Source organism: Xyrauchen texanus, chromosome 2 (genome assembly GCF_025860055.1).
Source record: "Xyrauchen texanus isolate HMW12.3.18 chromosome 2, RBS_HiC_50CHRs, whole genome shotgun sequence".
NCBI lineage: Eukaryota > Metazoa > Chordata > Actinopteri > Cypriniformes > Catostomidae > Xyrauchen > Xyrauchen texanus.
Genome location: NC_068277.1, coordinates 49,214,729 through 49,233,318, shown reverse-complemented (window position 1 = coordinate 49,233,318; position 18,590 = coordinate 49,214,729). Strand labels below are relative to the sequence as shown.

General features: G+C 43.3%; 1 protein-coding gene across 1 annotated transcript; it reads left to right on the top strand.

The window, feature by feature from the left end:
* The first annotated feature begins 3,719 nt into the window (after positions 1-3,719).
* On the top strand, positions 3,720-16,830 carry gnrhr2 (gonadotropin releasing hormone receptor 2). Its single transcript, XM_052143268.1, is given in 6 exon segments — positions 3,720-3,917; positions 4,100-4,270; positions 12,805-12,888; positions 12,890-13,351; positions 15,911-16,115; positions 16,207-16,830. Coding segments are annotated over 6 exon segments (1,632 nt in total). The 3' UTR covers positions 16,719-16,830.
* Positions 16,831-18,590: the final 1,760 nt, after the last annotated feature.

The following is an 18,590-nucleotide window of genomic DNA, read 5'->3' as shown; positions in this document are numbered from 1 at the left end:
GATATGGATTAAACCACTGGAGTCATGTGGATTCTTTTTACACTGTCTTTATATGCTTTTTGGATCTTCAAAGTTCTGGCCCCCATTAACATGCATTGTATGGACCTTCTGAGCAGAGATATTCTTTAAAAAAAATATTTGTTTGTGTTCAGCAGAGGAAAGAACATCATACACATCTGGGATGGCATGAGGTTGTGTAAACAATGAAAGAATTTAAATTTTGGAGTGAATTATCCCTTTCAGAGTGTTGCTGCAGGAACAGCCTGTCTCCAAATGTAAATACAACAAAGAGGTTAATTGTACTTACAGAGGCACAAGGGAACTTCACAGAGATGTACTTATGGGTCTCCAAACATTACTTATTGCAAATAAAATAACCAGTTTTTGCACATTATTCAAGCATTTAAGAAATGTCTGTATACAATACAATAGCATAACTATCCCACAAAATAAAATATGCAGCATGCCTGATATGGTGTACTGTTACTTTAGTAAGGAAGCATGTTTTGTACATGAGTATTTATTTAACAGTCATCTTACATAGGTTTTGGTCTTGTCACCCTCCTCAACCAGTGGGGATTTCTTTAAGACTGCAAGGGAAGCTCAGCTTCCCCTATAATGTCAAAAAAATAATGGTCAAATATGTACTATTGTGTAAACAATTTATTGACTAAAAATGCGTTAGAACACGTTCATCTAGAAGACGAGTTCGTTCAGAATCAGCTACATTACATATAGCAGGTCGGCTGACTCGATTTACTCCTCATACATTCCCGTAGCGTCAGTGCATTTCCCTGTTGAAGCTGAGCGTCCATTGACTTCAATGGGGCTGCTCTGAACAGTTTTTTTCAGTGCTCCGAAAATAGACGGTCATTGGATAAATGCTGCGATTATGTCCCGCCCACGGACGCTCAGCGTCTCTGGGGGTGAACGAGAGTGGGCTGGCCGGACTCCGGGCTTCAGCGTGATGATTGGAGGATCTGTCGAAAGACTGCATCTCCTTTTGATTGACAGCGAATCTGTACTATAAGAAGTCACTGAAGCTATTTCGGCTCAGTCCCATCGCGGATTTCTCAAGTGTAGTGGAAAGACAAACTGCTGCAACCTATTTCTTTATATTTGTTTGGCTGAAATTGCTAGTCAATTTGCATAATACATTTCACACAATTATACACCACATTCCTTGTTTCAGTTTTACCAAGTTTAATATATTTTGTTTTAGAGCGTTAGTTCGTTCGTTCATTCATTCATTCATACAGTAGGCTAGGCTAGCGTCGTGACGGGTGAAACTGCGCACGCGATGGCAGACGGTGCTAATATTGTCGACCTGAATTTGGCGAAGCCATTTGAAAGTCTTCCTTACGAGGAAAAAAATAGAATTAAACAGCAGGGCAGATCAACACCTAAGATTGATTTAGTGCAAAAAATAGGGTAAATAAGTTTTTAATGTAGGCCGAAAATGAGCTTCCCCTCTTTGAAAGACCAGCAGCCGCCACTGTCCTCAACCCCTGTGCACTCTGTGGTCTTCACTACAACAACCAGTCATTGTTGAGAGACCTTTGGACATTTTAATTTATGTAGTCAGGTTTCCACTGGCCTATAATATGCTGTAATCTTTATTGTGCATATAGTGCAGGAAGACATCTAGTGGTCAAAGTCAACAATACACTCATTCTGAACTGAACATTAGCTGCATTGAGTGAATGAATAGGAATACCACAATGCATCTGAGAAAGGAAAGTTGACAACATAAGAATTTATATATTTGTCCTTGATTACTTCCTCTATACATGTGACATGAGATAATCAACCAATGTCATATATAATTCACAGCTGTTCTCATAGTTTCTTTTGAAGGAAGTCTAAATAAAAGGTAATTACAAGTATTACTGTAAGTATGTCATACGCCAGGAAGTGTGATTTTTTTTTAAGCATTTATATCACTCAAACTTCGTCCTGCTTCCCCACTGAGGAGTCCAAGGTGGCCTTTTTTCACCTCCTTGCTCACAGGTTGAGTACTGGATTGGGCTATGGCAGTATGGAATCGGAATAGCGATATACGTAACTCTCTTGACGCTTTCTTTTCCCATTTCAAGAGTGTTTTCCTGAATCAAGTGGGTGAGGAAGACGTGTGTGATCACATCATTTGCTTTACACAAAGGAGTTTGATGGCAACTGACTACACTCTCGTATATTGTACTCTCGCAGCGCAAACCGGATGGGCTGATGCACCACTCAAAACTATCTACCACAACTGACTCACGCTTCAACTTCAGATAGAGATGGCCAACCAAGACAAAATCCTCTCTCTCGACCAGTTTATTACTCTCTCCATCAAACTTGACAATTTGAAGCACACCTCCTCAACTACCGCCATAACAACACCTCAACACGAGCCCATGCAGTTGGGTTGCTCTTGTCTGTCGCGAGAGGAACATCAAAGATGCATCCAATACAAACTGTGCCTGTACTGTGGAGAACCTGGCTCTAATACTTCGGTGAGTACTGACAAGTACTCTTACTTGTTGGAAAATAGAAATGTACTAGTTGAGGTAAAACTATGTTCTAGTCAGAATTCCATTTCCGTCAAAGCTCTTATCGACTCCGGGGCTGCAGGCAGTTTTATTGACTCTGATTTCTGCAATCTGTTATCTTTGTATACTGCCCCTTGTGTGCCTTCTCTTGCTGTTACAGCACTAGATGGTTTCCCTCTTCATGATGGCACAGAGCTTTAAGTAACTCAACCCATCTCTGTACAAGTGGGAGCTCTTCATCATGAGACACTACAACTACTCCTCAGCAACACTCCCAAGAACCCGCTCATCCTTGGGTACCCCTGGCTGACTAAACACAATCCTCACATTTCGTGGACTGATGGAGAGATCATTCAATGGGGGATCTCTTGTTTTCCCTCCTGCCTATGTTCGGTGGAACCCGTTTCCATTCAGACTGCTCACATCAGCCCTGCTGAGGCCTCTGTGAAACCCACCGTCCCAGCAGTCTACCAATACTTCCTACCATTTTTAGTAAAGCTAAGGCTACTCAGTTACCTCCTCACCACTCTACTGATTGCGCTATCGACCTCCTTCCAGGCACACAACATCCTAAGAGCCATATCTATTCCCTGTCTATCCCTGAGACACAGGCATTGGAGGATTACATCAAAGAAGCACTTCAGATGGGTTTCATCCAACACTCCACTTCTCCTGTGGCAACTGGCTTCTTCTTTGTGGCTAAGAATGATGGCCCTGTATAGACTATAGAGGCTTAAATGCCATTACCATCAAGTTTCTCTATCCTCTTCCACTAGTGCCTGTGGCAGTTGAACAGCTACGAGATGCCAAGGTCTTTACCAAACTCAATTTGCATCATGCTTACAACCTAATTTGCATTAACGAGGGGGACGAGTTGAAGACTGCCTTCATCACCCATTCGGGGCACTATGAATACCGGGTCATGCCTTATGGACTTGCCAACTCGCCTTCCATCTTCCAATCCTTCATGAATTCGATCTTTCGGGACCTTCTGCATCAAAGCATCATAGTTTACATCGACAACATCTTGGTTTCTCACCTTCCCTAGAAGCTCACGTTCAGCATGTACGCCAAGCTCTCCAACGCCTCCAGGATAATCACCTCTTTGTAAAAGCTGAGAAGTGTGAGTTTCATGTCTCCACAACATTCTTTCTGGGTTATGTGATCAGCCCTGAGGGGGCCTACATGGATAGTCTCAAAGTAGATGCCGTCAAGAACTGGCCTTGTCCAGGTTCAACCAAAGAACACCAACTGGGCTTTGCTAACTTCTACAGGCATTTCATTTGTGACTTCAGCACCATAGCAGCACCTCTCACTTCTCTTCTCAAACCTAAAACTCTCCAGTGGACTTCTCTGGCCATAAGGGCCTTCCAGGATCCTAAAGTAAGATTCACCTCTGCACCTGTACTCCATCTTTCTGATCCTTCTGTCCCATCCAGACTTTTATTGTGAAAGTGGGCGCCTCTATCATTGGGATCGGAGCCATTCTCTCCCAACAACATGGTAACCCTGCCAAGATGTATCCCTGTGCTTTATTCTCTTGCAAACTCATTCCTGCTGAACAGAACTATGATATGGGGAACCATGAACTTCTGGCCATGAAGGATGTGCTTGAGGAATGGCGCCATTGGTCAGATGGTTCCCAACACCCATTCACCATCCTCACTGATCATCGCAATCTGGAATATTTACGCTCAGCCAAACGACTTAACCCTAGAACAGCACCCAACGGGCTTGTGATGTATCATCCTGGATTAATGAACACCAAGGCTTATGCTCTCTCTCAGATTTAGAGGGGGTCTAAAGGGGGTCCTCAAAAGGTGAGTACTGTCACATCCTCCCGATCTGTTCACACAAGATCTCCTTCCCCTGAGTATTAACCCATACCGGACTACATTTCCCAGAACCCCCTTCTTGCCGCCATTGACTCTCACACCTAATTGCCATTCATTCATCAAACTCCCAGTGTATATAATCCCTGCTTAAACTTCACTTCACTGCGAAGTCTTGCCAATTCACCAGTTGTCTTGCATTTTTGAGAGTTACCCCTTTGATTTGTTACTATGTTTGGATTGCTTACCTGGTTTTGACCTCTGCCTGTTTAACTACAATTGCCATTAAACTCTGCACATGGATCTTCCCTTTGTGTCTGCCTCTGACTTGTTACATTTAATTGGAGAACAAGCTGTTGCCCGGGTAACAGATCTGCATGTGGCAGAAGGTGTGAGATACAAGGCAAGACAGGAAAAACACTCAGACCAGACAAACAGATAGTCAGGGGAGGCACAGTCAGACCAGACTGTGACAGTACCCCTCCCCTGATGGACACATTCTAGGGTCCACAACAGACATACCAACACCAATGGAACTGACCAGGGAGGGATGGGAAAAGATGTGGAGCATGAGTGTCTGGATCCCAACAGCTGAACTCAAACAGAACCAGACAGGAGAGTCTGGACCCAGACACCATGCTCTGAACATGAAACACAAACACCAATTGAAGAGCGCACAGCTTCAGGTTGTGGTTTCCCTGCCATGCGCTGTTCAGTCAGTATTTGTGTTTCATGTCACACAAAGACAAAAAAACACTCAGAGAACCCCTAAGCCATGTGCTCAACACAAACATTGAATGAAAGGGTGAGGATCCTGCCACTCTGTCAGTCTGTGTTTTTGTGGTGACAGGATCCTGACACTACCCCCTCTTAAAGATGGCATCCCAAAAGAGGAACATCAAACACCAGACAAACAGAACAGGCACTAAAAAAAGTAACAAAAGAAAATGTGGGAAACCAGGGAAGAACCAGCTGGGCAGTCCAAGGTGGAACCGGTGGGAAGGACCAGGGAACAGATTTAAGTAAGGGAGTGGGGTCCGGCAGCCTGGGAGACTTCAGGGAGGGAACTGGGTCCAGTGGCCTTGGAAGGGGCCTCAGGAAAGGGACAGGGTCTGGTGGCCAGGGATGTGGATCAGGTAGGGGGTTGGGGTCCAGCGGCCATGGAGAAGGTCTGGAGGAAGGGAACGAGGGTAGAGAGGAGGGTTACAAGGACAGGAAGGGTATGGGCAGAATGGGCAGAATGAGTAGAGGACGCTGTGCGGCGACCACTGTGGTCATGAACTGCCTTCATGGCTGTGGACGCTGGCAGCAGCAGGGGAATGGCCTCCATAGCAGTCAGCCATGAGCTTCCTCCTCCTACGGCGAGGAGAAGCCCCGAGAAGTGCCCAGGGGGAACAGGGCAAGGGCACCTCCGCAGCAAGTCTTCAACTTCGAAGGCAGCAGACATGGTCCAACTTGGTCTAATGCAGGCAGACAGGCATGCAGGCAGATGACTCAAAAGGGGGGCCTAGGTGGGCCTGGCCCACCAAATCATGAGCTTGGCCATCTGAGGCTGAGATTATTTATTGTCAGCTTCAGACGGCACACCTACGGACCACCCACAGTCTGTTCTCTAACTGTCTGATGCTTAAATCACACAAAAATGTAAAACACTTTCTCGATCAACTCAGCACAAATCTGATAGGCTGGTTCGATGGAACTTCCGCATGCAGACGCACACAGGCCGTTTTACTGTCTGAAAGCCAAATTGTGTTCACAAGGTTCTACGTTGATTGAATGAGTGCTTTTGAGGATGAAATAGAGAGTAGTGATGGTGTAGTGGGCTAAAACACATAACTGTTAATCAGAAGGTCGCTGCTTCGATGTCCACGGCCACCACCATTGTGTCCTTGAGCAAGGCACTTAACTGCAGGTTGCTCCAGGGGGATTGTCCCTGTAATAAGTGCACTGTAAGTCGCTTTGGATAAAAGCATCTGCCAAAGGCATAAATGTAAATTATCACAGAATACTCTGACCCACAGAATACATCAGATCCCAAAAGGGTAAAACAAAAATCTTGCTTAGCACCTCCTCCATCCATATCATAGACGCCAAAACCACAACCATTTTGGGAGATGACCATAGTGTGGTAGAACTGGACAGTACCATTAGTGACCGTTCCTTTTGGGCTGGAGTGGGATAAATAAATGCCCTTTGCCTCTGCTGGTTCCATTGAGCCAGTTTGTTAGGTCACTGATTGAAGAATAGGACCCAAATGCAGGAAGGCAAGGATAGGGCTTTATTACAAAATTGATTAAAAAAAAATACAAACCAAAACCTCCCACAAGGGGAGTACAATATAATAGACTTCAGTATAAACTGTATAATCAACTTCAAAACCAACTGAAAGTCTTAAGGAAATCCCAGGAATATATTGACTGGAGATCACACAAGACTCAACAAAACAAACAGCACAGAACAGAACACAAACAGGACTTAAGTGGGGAAAAGGTAGATAGGGAGCAGGTGCCGCTGATGATGTTAATTGGAGAATGAACTGTTGCCCACGTAAGGGAGGCAACAGCAAAACACAAGAGGGCATGAGAGGCAACACATGAAAAACACTCAGACCAGACAAACAGATGGTCAGGGGAGGCACAGTCAGACCAGACTGTGACAATTACTAAGATTTCTTTTTATTTTATATATTTCACAGGAGACTAAAGAGAGAGAAATTGACAGTGAGAGAAAGAGTGTAACTGGAATATATCTGGCGTCCAAGGATGTAGTCATTACTGGGCAAAGGAACAGACAGTCTCCTCACTCAGCAGGAAATATCTAAGCCAAGGTTAACCATGTCACTGAAACTCCATTCACTTTCAATTAGAGTAAGTGACAAACCCTTAGCACAGGCTGTCTCTTGTTTGAACAAGACAAGATTCTTTACCCCACTGCATCGTATCATTTAAAATACTGAGAAGCCAGTATAAACATAATAAATAAGCCTTAATGCCCCCAAACCTTACAAAATCAGTCATCAGCTTGTTTAGGCCAAATTATGTAATCAGGCTCTCAGTCACATTACAGCATTTAACAAGTGCTCAAATGCTCCATGGAGACCATAACAAGAAGAGTTAGAGCGTTCCACTGAATCAGGCATGTGTACTTTTGTGTAAAATATTCTGTGCAAATATTCTGTATGTGAAATGCAATACAAAATGTGTGCTTTTTATGTATGTAAATGATTGATGTATTATTATATCTAATGTATCTTTCATTCATTCTAAAACCCAATTTAAAATAAACAAACACTGGTAGAGGTGACTAAAGGAGACATGACATCAGCACTGCTGAAACAGTTTAATTAAAACAAAGGATTAGATTTTTTTTAATAGGTTTTCAGCTTCTTGTCCCTGAAACTGAAACCGTATAAGGATATGAGGCTTTAAGTGGAGAGACCCAAGCTCAGAGCAAGGATTGAGCGTATCCCACTGTGGGACATGGTGACCTTCCTGACAACACTATTTCACATCATATGTGTCTGTATAGCCTCTGAGCATGATACTGTATTTACTAAGCACAGCTACAAACCAAAAACAAAACCACATGCATATACTAACTTTAGTATACACAAGGGATTTAAAATGCACACATTTCCCAGTTCTTTCCAATTCAGTTGCATTAAACTACCAAAGAAGCTCAAACCGGCTTTTGTTGTCCAGTTCATACGTATTCTTTTAAATTACATAATTTAAACGCTTCTTTACAAATGCATTAGCAAACTAACTTTAAGCCACATTAGACTTGAGATGAACAGTGTGTCTGTCACGATTCACTTGTTGTCTGCCCTGTGTTTCACTTGTCTTTGTCTAAAACTACACTTCCCACAATTCCCGGCCCTCATCACTGCCAGCTTTCATCATTGTTTTCACCTGTTTGTGCATGTCATGATAGTCTGTATGTTTAAATCCTGCCCGTACTCTCCTTTGATGGTTTTTCATGTTTATGTTGTGTTTTCCCCTTGTGGTTGTTTTGTTTGTTTCTGGTGTTATTTTATTTTAGTTATCCTGTTCACCCTTTTTCTCATCTCATTAAAAAGAACTGCACGTAGATCCTCACTCCTCGTCTGCCTCTCTCTGCCAAACGTAACAGAACGATCGACCCACCTATGGATCTAGCGGTTCTTCAGGCAAACTGCCGCCTCCTGAATTTGAGGCAAGGAAGCCGCCCGGTGGAGGACCATGTTAGAGACTTCCTGGACCTAGCGAGGGCCACTGACTTCCCTGACTCCTCCCTGGTGGTGTTCTTCCAGGATAACCTGACCGGTTCGCTCAAGGAGCTGTTGCCACCGGCGACGCGCGGCTGGACGCTCCGCGATTTTGTGGAGGAGACGCTGCTGGCATGCGGCTCGCCATTCACTGTGGATGTTGTGGAGGAGGATCCTGCCTCTCCTCCCACAGTGGTGCCATCCAGTCGTCCATGGCTCATCCTGTTTCGCCTGCCCCACCTGCCAGCAAGCCAACCCCCACGCCTGCTTTGATTAACGAGCCAGCGCTGCCAACTTCGTCCGCTCAGAGGAGGAGGAGAAGAAAGGCTTCCGCTTCCCAGCTCACGCCAGCCACGGTCAGCGAGCCAGCGCCCACGCCAGCCACGGTCAGCGAGCCAGCGCCCGCGCCTGCCACGGTCTGCGAGCCAGCGCCCACGCCTGCCACGGTCTGCGAGCCAGAGCCCACGCCAGCCACGGTCGTCCACCCAGAGGAGGAGGAGAAAAGGAAAGGCCTCTGCCCTCCAGCCTCTGGCTACCTCGGCCAAGCAGCCAGCGCCTGTAGCCTCGAACGTCAGTGAGCCAGTGCCTGTAGCCTCAACCATCCCAGAGCCAGCGCCTGTAGCCTCGACCGCCCCTGAGCCAGCGCCTGTAGCCTCGACCGCCCCTGAGCCAGCGCCTGTAGCCTCGACCGCCCCTGAGCCAGCACCTGTAGCCTCGACCGCCCCTGAGCCAGCGCCTGTAGCCTCGACCGTCCCAGAGCCAGCACCTGTAGCCTCGACCGCCCCTGAGCCAGCACCTGTAGCCTCGACCGCCCCTGAGCCAGCGCCTGTAGCCTCGACCGTCCCAGAGCCAGCACCTGTAGCCTCGACCGTCCCAGAGCCAGCGCCTGTAGCCTCGACCGTCCCAGAGCCAGGGCCTGTAGCCTCGACCGCCCCTGAGCCAGCGCCAGTACCCTTGACCGTCCAAGAGCCAGCGCCAGTAGCCATGACCGTCCAAGAGCCAGCGCCCCTCGAGCCTTCCAAGGCTCCGCCTCTCGAGCCTCCCGAGTCTTCCAGGGCTCCTCCTCCCAAGCCTTCCAGGGCTCCGCCTCTCAAGTCTCTCGAGCCTCCCAGGGCTCCTCCTCTCGAGCCTTCCAAGGCTCCGCCTCTCGAGCCTCTCGAGACTCCCAGGGCTCCTCCTCTCGAGCCTCCCAGGGCTCCGCCTCTCAAGTCTCTCGAGTCTTCCAGGGCTCCTCCTCCCGAGCCTCCCAGGGCTCCGCCTCTCAAGTCTCTCGAGCCTCCCAGGGCTCCTCCTCTCGAGCCTCCCAGGGCTCCACCTCTCAAGTCTCTTGAGTCTTCCAGGGCTCCTCCTCCCGAGCCTCCCAGGGCTCCGCCTCTCAAGTCTCTCGAATCTTCCAGGGCTCCTCCTCCCGAGCCTTCCAGGGCTCCGCCTCTCAAGCCTCTCGAGCCTCCCAGGGCTCCGCCTCTCGAGCCTCCCAGGGCTCCGCCTCTCGAGCCTCCTACAGCTCCGCCTCCAGAGCCTTCCAGGCCTCTGCCTCTAGAGCCTCCTACAGTGCCACCTCCCTCGGCTCCACCTCCAGTGTCTTCCAGGCCTCCGCTTCTAAAGCCTCCTACGGCGCCACCTCCTACGGCGCCACCTCCCTCGGCTCCGCCTCCAGAGCCTTCCAGGGCTTCGCCTCCCGAGCCTTCCTCGGCTCTGCCTCCTGAGCCTCCCACGGCTCCGCCTCCTGAGCCGCCCTCGGCTCCACCTCCTGAGCCGCCCTCGGCTGTTTTGTTTGTTCCTGGTGTTATTTTATTTTAGTTATCCTGTTCACCCTTTTTACTCATCTCATTAAAAAGAACTGCACGTAGATCCTCACTCCTCGTCTGCCTCTCTCTGCCAAACGTAACAGTGTCCATTTATTAGATAATTTTAACGATAAGTTAGACTGAGTAAAATTGTAAATATTTCCCATCTCATGCAAATTTGAACTTTGGTTATCAGTGCGCACATTCACATTAGCATCCTCTCTCTCTGTGGAAAATTTGAAGGACGTAGTCCACATTGATGCAAAATTATCTGTTTTAGGGGTGCATTTTTCATTATCTTACTCCTTTATTCTGAATAAATTTTTATTCCTGACTGTCAATGAAAAGAAACTTAGCTTGTTGTCATTTTTTATTTGTCTACTAAAAAGTAACATATTTTGGGACATGTAAGGATGCAAGGTCACTGAGTATATCAGGCAAACGTGCAAGTTCATGAGAGAAGGACATAAGTAATTGTGTTATAACTGTATCCACTGCATAAAAACATGGCAACAAATGCTCCTTCTAGAGTTTTGTGAGCTTTTATTCTGCCAGAAAGCTTAGATAAGTAAGGTATAAGTAACCAATCTAATGCAGGCAGGCAGGTATGCAGGCAGAAGACTCTACAGGGGGGCCTAGGTGGGCCTGGCCCACCAAATCATGAGCTTGGCCATCTGATGCTGAGATAATTTATTGTCAGCTTCAGACGGCACAACTATGGACCACCCACAGTCTGTTCTCTAACTGTCTGATGCTTATAGCACTCAAAAATGTAAAACGCTTTCTCGATCAACTCAGCGCAAATCTGATAGGCTGGTTCGATGGAACTTCCGCATGCAGACGCACACAGGCCGTTTTACTGTCTGAATGAGTGCTTTTGAGGATGAAATAGAGAGAGTAGTGGTGGTGTAGTTGGCTAAAGCACATAACTGTTAATCAGAAGGTTGCTGGTTCGATGCCCACGGCCACCTCCACTGTGTCCTTGAGCAAGGCACTTAACTCCAGGTTGCTCCGGGGGGATTGTCCCTGTAATAAGTGCACTGTAAGTCGCTTTGGATAAAAGCATCTGCCAAATGCATAAATGTAAATAATTACAGAATACTCCCAAGTTTGCCAGGTTATTGACATCAAACCTTTTAAATATACTTAGAGTTTCGTTTGAGGCACGTTGCAGAAAGTAAAGCAGATATCCACCAGCAGAGCTGCATTTTCTGCTTTACTTAGTTTACTTGGATATGTCTGTGGAAATCTCTATAATGAGCTTTTCAGTGCTGTACTTAAAACTCTCCACACATTTTCTGCTATTCTCCAGTGTGTTTTCTGTGCATCACTTGCGGAGACTCAAGTGGCATTATATAAATAATTTTTCACCCATGTTGGTCTTTTATTATGGTATGATACATCTCTGATAACCCTGCCCCTAACTGCGATTTGTTGCTTTTACATGTCAGTTAGATGGCTTTTCCTGTCAAATGGGCGGTTCTTGGCCAATTGAAGTGGCTATGACGTAGTCACAGGTCTAGCTATGCGAGAATAGACCTACTTTGACAACCCCCCCCCCCCATTCCAACTGTCTGGATCCGATGGCCCACCTTACATCTTAGAGCTAGAGTCGGGCCTGGTTAGAATTGACATATGCAAGCAATAAAGTAAATTGGAAACAACCACAGAGCATAAAAAGTGTTAGTAAATTTCACCTAAGGCCTAATGCCTTATTTAGCACATTACAAATGAGTGTTACAACTGTCTCGTGTCAGTGTTACAACAGTACACGGCATGGGGACTGAAGAATGTACTCCTTGTTTTCACACTAATTGTGGAAAATAGGAACAATGTATGCAGGCTTTTCACATTTTTTCTGTTGGTAGACAGATAAAGGCATCTCATGTGAAATGGCACATTTATTATGGTCAGTATTTGAGCAGAAATTATAAAAGTGTTACATATGTACTTGGTCTACTCTATATTTTAATTAACCACGCCCCCCGATGACGTTGAGATTCTTTACCACTGCATTTAGTCACTTGCAACTGATGGCCAACATATTAAAGTGACCACAGATCTGTGGACTAACCAACTGGGTAAGCTCTTCCACGGGAGGTGAGGCATTTTATGGTCATTGTTTCTATCCGTTATCATGCATGATTAAAAAACAAGAACATTTTTTATAAACAAACCTGAGGAGAAAACTACAATGAACTGTCATTTAAAACATGTATATATTAGGCTCGACCTTTTTGGCGTAATTTCCAGTCTCGATCTATTTTGGTTACCAGGACTATACCAGTACGAACTTCTCTTTGCACACATTGATATTTTTGGTGATTGTTTTCCATGACTGAATTTAACAACTGGGTATCAAAATATGAAATATATTCCGACCATTTTTTTTAAAACCTCAACAGAAGCACCAGAGACTGAAGTCCACTCATCACAGCGAATTTGTTTTTCAGCTGAACTCTACCTGTAACATTAGGTTTGATGCCAGTAAACTGTAACATGAGCAGCGCAGAAGATCTTCCTCGCCTTCCGCGCTTCACCACTGCCGCTCAGATGCGCGTGACTCTCACCCTCATCCTGTGCGCGCTATCCACCTGCTGCAACCTTGCAGTGCTTTACTCTGTCAACCATAACCACCGAAAACACAGATCACACGTCCGACTGATCATCACTAATCTGGCGGTAGCGGATTTACTGGTGACGTTCATCGTCATGCCGCTGGATGCGGTGTGGAATATGACGGTGCAGTGGCTCGCGGGAGATCTCGCGTGCCGGACGCTGATGTTTCTCAAACTCGTGGCCATGTACTCGTGCGCTTTCGTGACCGTGGTGATCAGTCTGGACCGACAGGCTGCCATTCTGCACCCTCTCTCCATCAATAAAGCGAGGAGGAGAAATAAAGTGATCTTGAGTGTAGCATGGACCATGAGTGTTGTGTTATCAATCCCACAGGTGAGTTGAGTGAATAGAGGAGACCAGAGGCCACTGACACTGTACACAGCACACAATCAGCAGAGTTCTCTCTCAGTTTGATCATTTGATTTTCTGTGACGTTAACGAAAAACCATTTGGGTCTAGACTGATAAAATGATAAGCTAAAAAAATGTGCTTTATGCTTTCAGACTGGTGTCATTAAATAAAAAAAATATTGATTAACATCACTGAATGAACCTGAATAGGGTTAAATTAGGTTACACCAACAAAACTAATTTTGAGGGTTAGATCTGGCTGAAATTTGTTCAATGTAGGCTATAAAGTAATGTTTTGGATGTTTAAAATTTTAAATGTAAATGTAAAAATTAAATTTATTTATTATGATTATTATTAATCATTATGTGGTTGGTTGTAGCATAACACCATACAATTCATTTAAAGGATTATTCCAGGTTAAGCTCAATCGACAGTATTTGTGCTATTACCACAAAAATTACGCCTTGCTTTCTTTTTTCTTTAAAAAAAAAAAAGAAGCAAAAGTCGAGGTTACATTGAGCCACTTACAAATGGAAGCGAATGGGGCCAAATATTTTGAGGGTTTAAAGGCAGAAATATGAAGCTTACAATTTTATAAAAGCACTTACATTAATTCTTCTGTTAAAACTCATGTATTATTTGAGCTGTAAATTTGTTTAAATTGTTATTACAGTCATTTAGGTTTACAGCATTATGTTGTCATGGCAACAAAGTTGTAAAATTGGATATAGCTTTACACAGACAAAGTTAGTAAGCGATTTTATCACACTAAAATTATGTTTACATGCATATAGTTTACATCTTGTGGCTATACTTTTGAAACAGTGAGTATTTGAATGTTTACAGATTAGCCCCATTCACTTCCATTGCACCTTACTGTAACCCAGATAAAAAAATATAATGTTTATTTACATTTTTGTGGTATAATCAACATTATGTCTGTTAAGCTTACAGTACTGAACCCAGAATATTCCTTTAACGCACATTGACCCTTATAGCAGGGCATGTTGTCACACTTTGTGGGGTAAGATGTTTCCGTGGAACCTACTTTATATTGAAACTGATTTGGAAGGCCTTTTTTTTTACATATAAAATGGAAAAGGGGAAAAAACAATCGTCATTCTAAAGTAATTGAATGACATTTTCTTTCTTTTAACCATAATGTAAGCATTTGGCCAAGGGCGGACTGGGACTAAAAAGTGGACCTGGACTTTCTGGCCCAGAGCGACCCACCAAACCCAGCCCGCAACACAACACACCACACCATAACACACTGGCTCCTTGATTTAATTTTCAGGCTTAATTAAAAAATTTTGTGTTGAAAAATAAATAAATTTCTATTGACTGCTAGTGACAACGGGCCCCACAGTGCAAACATTGTCATAACTTTAAAACATATAAAACCACTGTAAACGTGATGAGGGATTTTTTTTTTATGGAAAGCACTTAAAATAAGCATGTTATAGCTCAGATAAATAACATGTCCGAAAACGTTTTTTCCCAACATACAAATGTTAGGTAAAAATGTACATGAAAGTACAAGGGAAAGTGTGTATTTTAGGTGCTGTGACAAGTCAGCATAAAGATCTTAATAACATTTCAACGTTTTTCTAGAAGTGCAAATAAACTAGTCTTATGAGGTTGTGGAAACAACGGATAGAATTATTATATATTGTATATATATATATAGCTATACAAGATCATAAAATGTTGTTTCAGTTAATTAGATGAAGTGTCACACAGCAGAACACTGATGACAATGCTTAAAATTTAATGTCAATTATTCACATAAATATGTGTAAATGTTATATGTGAAGAAAAAAGAAATCAATGAGAAAAATCTAATTCAAAAATCAAAGTTGGCCAGAATATGTACATATTATAAATATAAACATATGTAACAAAACAAAGTAAGCCTCAAATAGCCACAAAATAAAGTCCATGGGAATATCCAAAATAAAAGCCATTGTATTGGCTTTATCTTACAGAGTTTATTGAATATTCACTCTGTAAATGGGTCCGCACAGGCATGTTGGAGCCCAGGGTGGCTGCCTATAACGCCTGTAAGATGGGTCATATTTGCACAGCAGCGGGCCGGCCCAAATTACCCAGCGGCCCACCGGGAAAACACCCGGTGCTCCTGATGACCAGTCTTCAAGTTGCAGTTGGAAATTATGAAAAAGGAAAAAGTCAAACCATTTTGGTCAGAAATAATGTAATTAGGCTAAATAACAACAAATAAAACACATGTGAAAAGTTGCCCCAAGGGTATAAAAACACAGTTCAACCTTACAGTTAAAATCTACCTTCATAATATAGTTAAACCTTGCTTTAATGTTTCTAAATGTCTTTTTTGCGTTCCCCTTTTTTAACATTAATCCAGCTGTTACAAAATTATGATAAAATTGGATTTTTGGTTTGGTCTCTTACACTCATGTTAACTATAGCGCTCACTTAAAAACAAAAAGAAGAAGTAACCTAAAGATGTTCTGCAACACAGTATCTGTAACGATATCTATTGGGACGTCCTCGCTTATCCAGGTGTTTCTTTTCCACGTTGTGGTGATCGATTCCCCTGAGCTGTTTATCCAGTGTACGACCTTCGGCAGCTTTAGCTCACGCTGGCAGGAGACACTTTACAACATGCTTACCTTCACCTTCCTCTTCCTTTTACCTCTCTTCATCATGATCTCCTGCTACACCAGGATACTGTTTGAGATCTCCAAAAAAATAACAGAAGATAAACGTAAGTTTATTTGTTTTTAAGATTTGTGATTAAAACCTTTTGAAATGTACTTTTGTTTACTCTGACTTTATCCTATGCCTTCCACATTCAGTGTTGTCCAATCAAATCCAGCTGCGTAGGTCTAAGAACAACATCCCTAAGGCACGCATGCGTACACTGAAGATGAGTGTGGTCATTGTCCTGTCATTCATGGTGTGTTGGACACCCTACTACATGCTTGGCTTGTGGTACTGGTTCTGTCCTGCTAGCCTGGAGGAAACGGTGTCTCACAACCTCTCACATATGCTTTTTATCTTTGGTCTGTTAAATGCTTGTTTGGACCCCATCATTTACGGACTCTTTACCATTCCACTGTGCAGAGGCACAAGGCACCGACGGCATGACAATAACATTGTAACCTTTGAGCTGGAGAACACTATTAACTCTTTGATGACGTCCTTTAGATGCTCTGCCTCCTCTCTCACCGTAAAAAGACTGGCTGTTCAGCACACTTCTAGGGAAAAGCTAGAATTAGATGGAGAGCAAATACACAGGATTAGAGATGATGGGGAGGAAATAAAAAATGGTGTGGCATTTTCAAGGCATTCATCCTGTATGGAGTAAAGGACAGGCAAAATGAATTACCTCTTCAACTCTGCGTACCTGCTGGTGGGTCCAAAAGCGGACACTATGTTGAGAAATATGTTTACGCTTAACATTTTCAAGTCTCCGAAAAAATAAGTCAGGCATATGGGGTGTCATTTGAAAGCTTAGAATCTAATTTTATAGGTAATTCTGGTTTGTTCACAACGTCTCCCTCCTCATAGTGTATTTTGGAGGGAGGGCCAAGACCAATCTTTGGCAATTAGTTGTGTACGTAAAATGAGAACTTTTCAATTTGAGTGTGTAAATTGTAGGCAACAGCCCGAAAGTGCACCAGAGTTGAAGAGGATAAAGAGTTGTCTATGTCTACGATAGCTTTAAATTTGATTTCAGTTAAAGCCATCACTGTTATAAGCACTTTAAGCTAACCCAGATGTGTATGAGTTTCTTTTGTAGAACACAAACAAAGATTTGTAGAAGAGTATTTCAGCTCTGTAGGTCCATACAATGCAACTGAATGGGTGCCAAAAGTTTGACGCTCCAAAAAGCACATAAAGGTAGCATAAAATTAATCGATAATACTCCAATGTTTTAATCCATGTCCTCAGAAGTGATATGATAGGTGTGGGTGAGAAACAGATCAATATTTAAATACATGTTTGCTAGAAATGCTTTTGCCTGCCCAGTATTGGGTGTATGCATGAAGAATGTGAATCACCAAAAACATGAGAAGAAGAATGTGAAAGTGAAATTGGAGATCGAGCAGGGAGGATAGGAAATTAAATATTAAATATTGATCTGTTTCTCAATCACACATATCCTGTTGCCTCTGAAGACATCGATTTAACCACTGGATTAATTTTATGCTGATTTATGTGATTTTTGGAGCTTCAAAATGTTGGCACCCATTCACTTGCATTGTATGGACAAAAAGAACTGAGATATTCATCTAAAAATCTTCATATGTGTTCTGCTGAAGAAAGAAAGTCATAAACATCTGGGATGGCATGAGGTTGAGTAAATTATTATTATTTTTAATTTTTTTCATTTTTGGGTGAACTATTCCTTTAAGGAAAGGGCAAATGTAATTTTCTGTACTTATTGTACTGTACTCATTTTGTGTTTCTTAATATGAATATTTTGTGGCTAATAAGGCATCTCTGTTGCACGCTGAGCCTTGAGTTGACTTTAAATGTTATTTATTTTTGTTTCATTAATGCCATATAACTGATCAATCAATGCAAATGAAAATTTCTGTGCATAATTTGGTAAATAGCATGTCATTACTTTAGTTTTTTTTGTGTGCATTTAGAGTGCAATGGATTGCATGTAAGGTCACATTCTTTCATATGTAACATGAGCACAAATCCATTTTCTTGATGTGAATTGAACTATTTAAAAAGATACAGATAAGTAACCCTATTTTTTTATCATGGTCCAAAAGTTGCAATGACAGTAAATAAATAGGAACTTGAAGCCTTGAGGGGCTTGGCAGAGATCGTTAAATCCAAGCGACTCAATGTGGTCCGGCTGTGATTCACATCATGGCGTGTTCCACAACTTTGTGAAAATCTCATTAAAGCCTCCAGTCCATTTACCATGAATAAACAAAAAATGTGAATAAAAATAACAAGTGAATAAACAAAATGACATGAATAACTAAGAGTGGTTGAGGTTGTTTTTTTTACGCCTGGGGAAGAGAAAGCTGGATACATTGAATATTGCAGTGCAAATTTAATTAAACTGATGTTCAGAACAAACGCCACTAATCATGAAAAGATTTGCTTGCCTGAGCCTTGCTGGAGAAGACTTAAGTGGGGCAAAGCTGAAAACCAGTGCTTAAGGCCTGTCATATGAAATGAATAAGATCAATATAATAAGGAAAATGGTGTT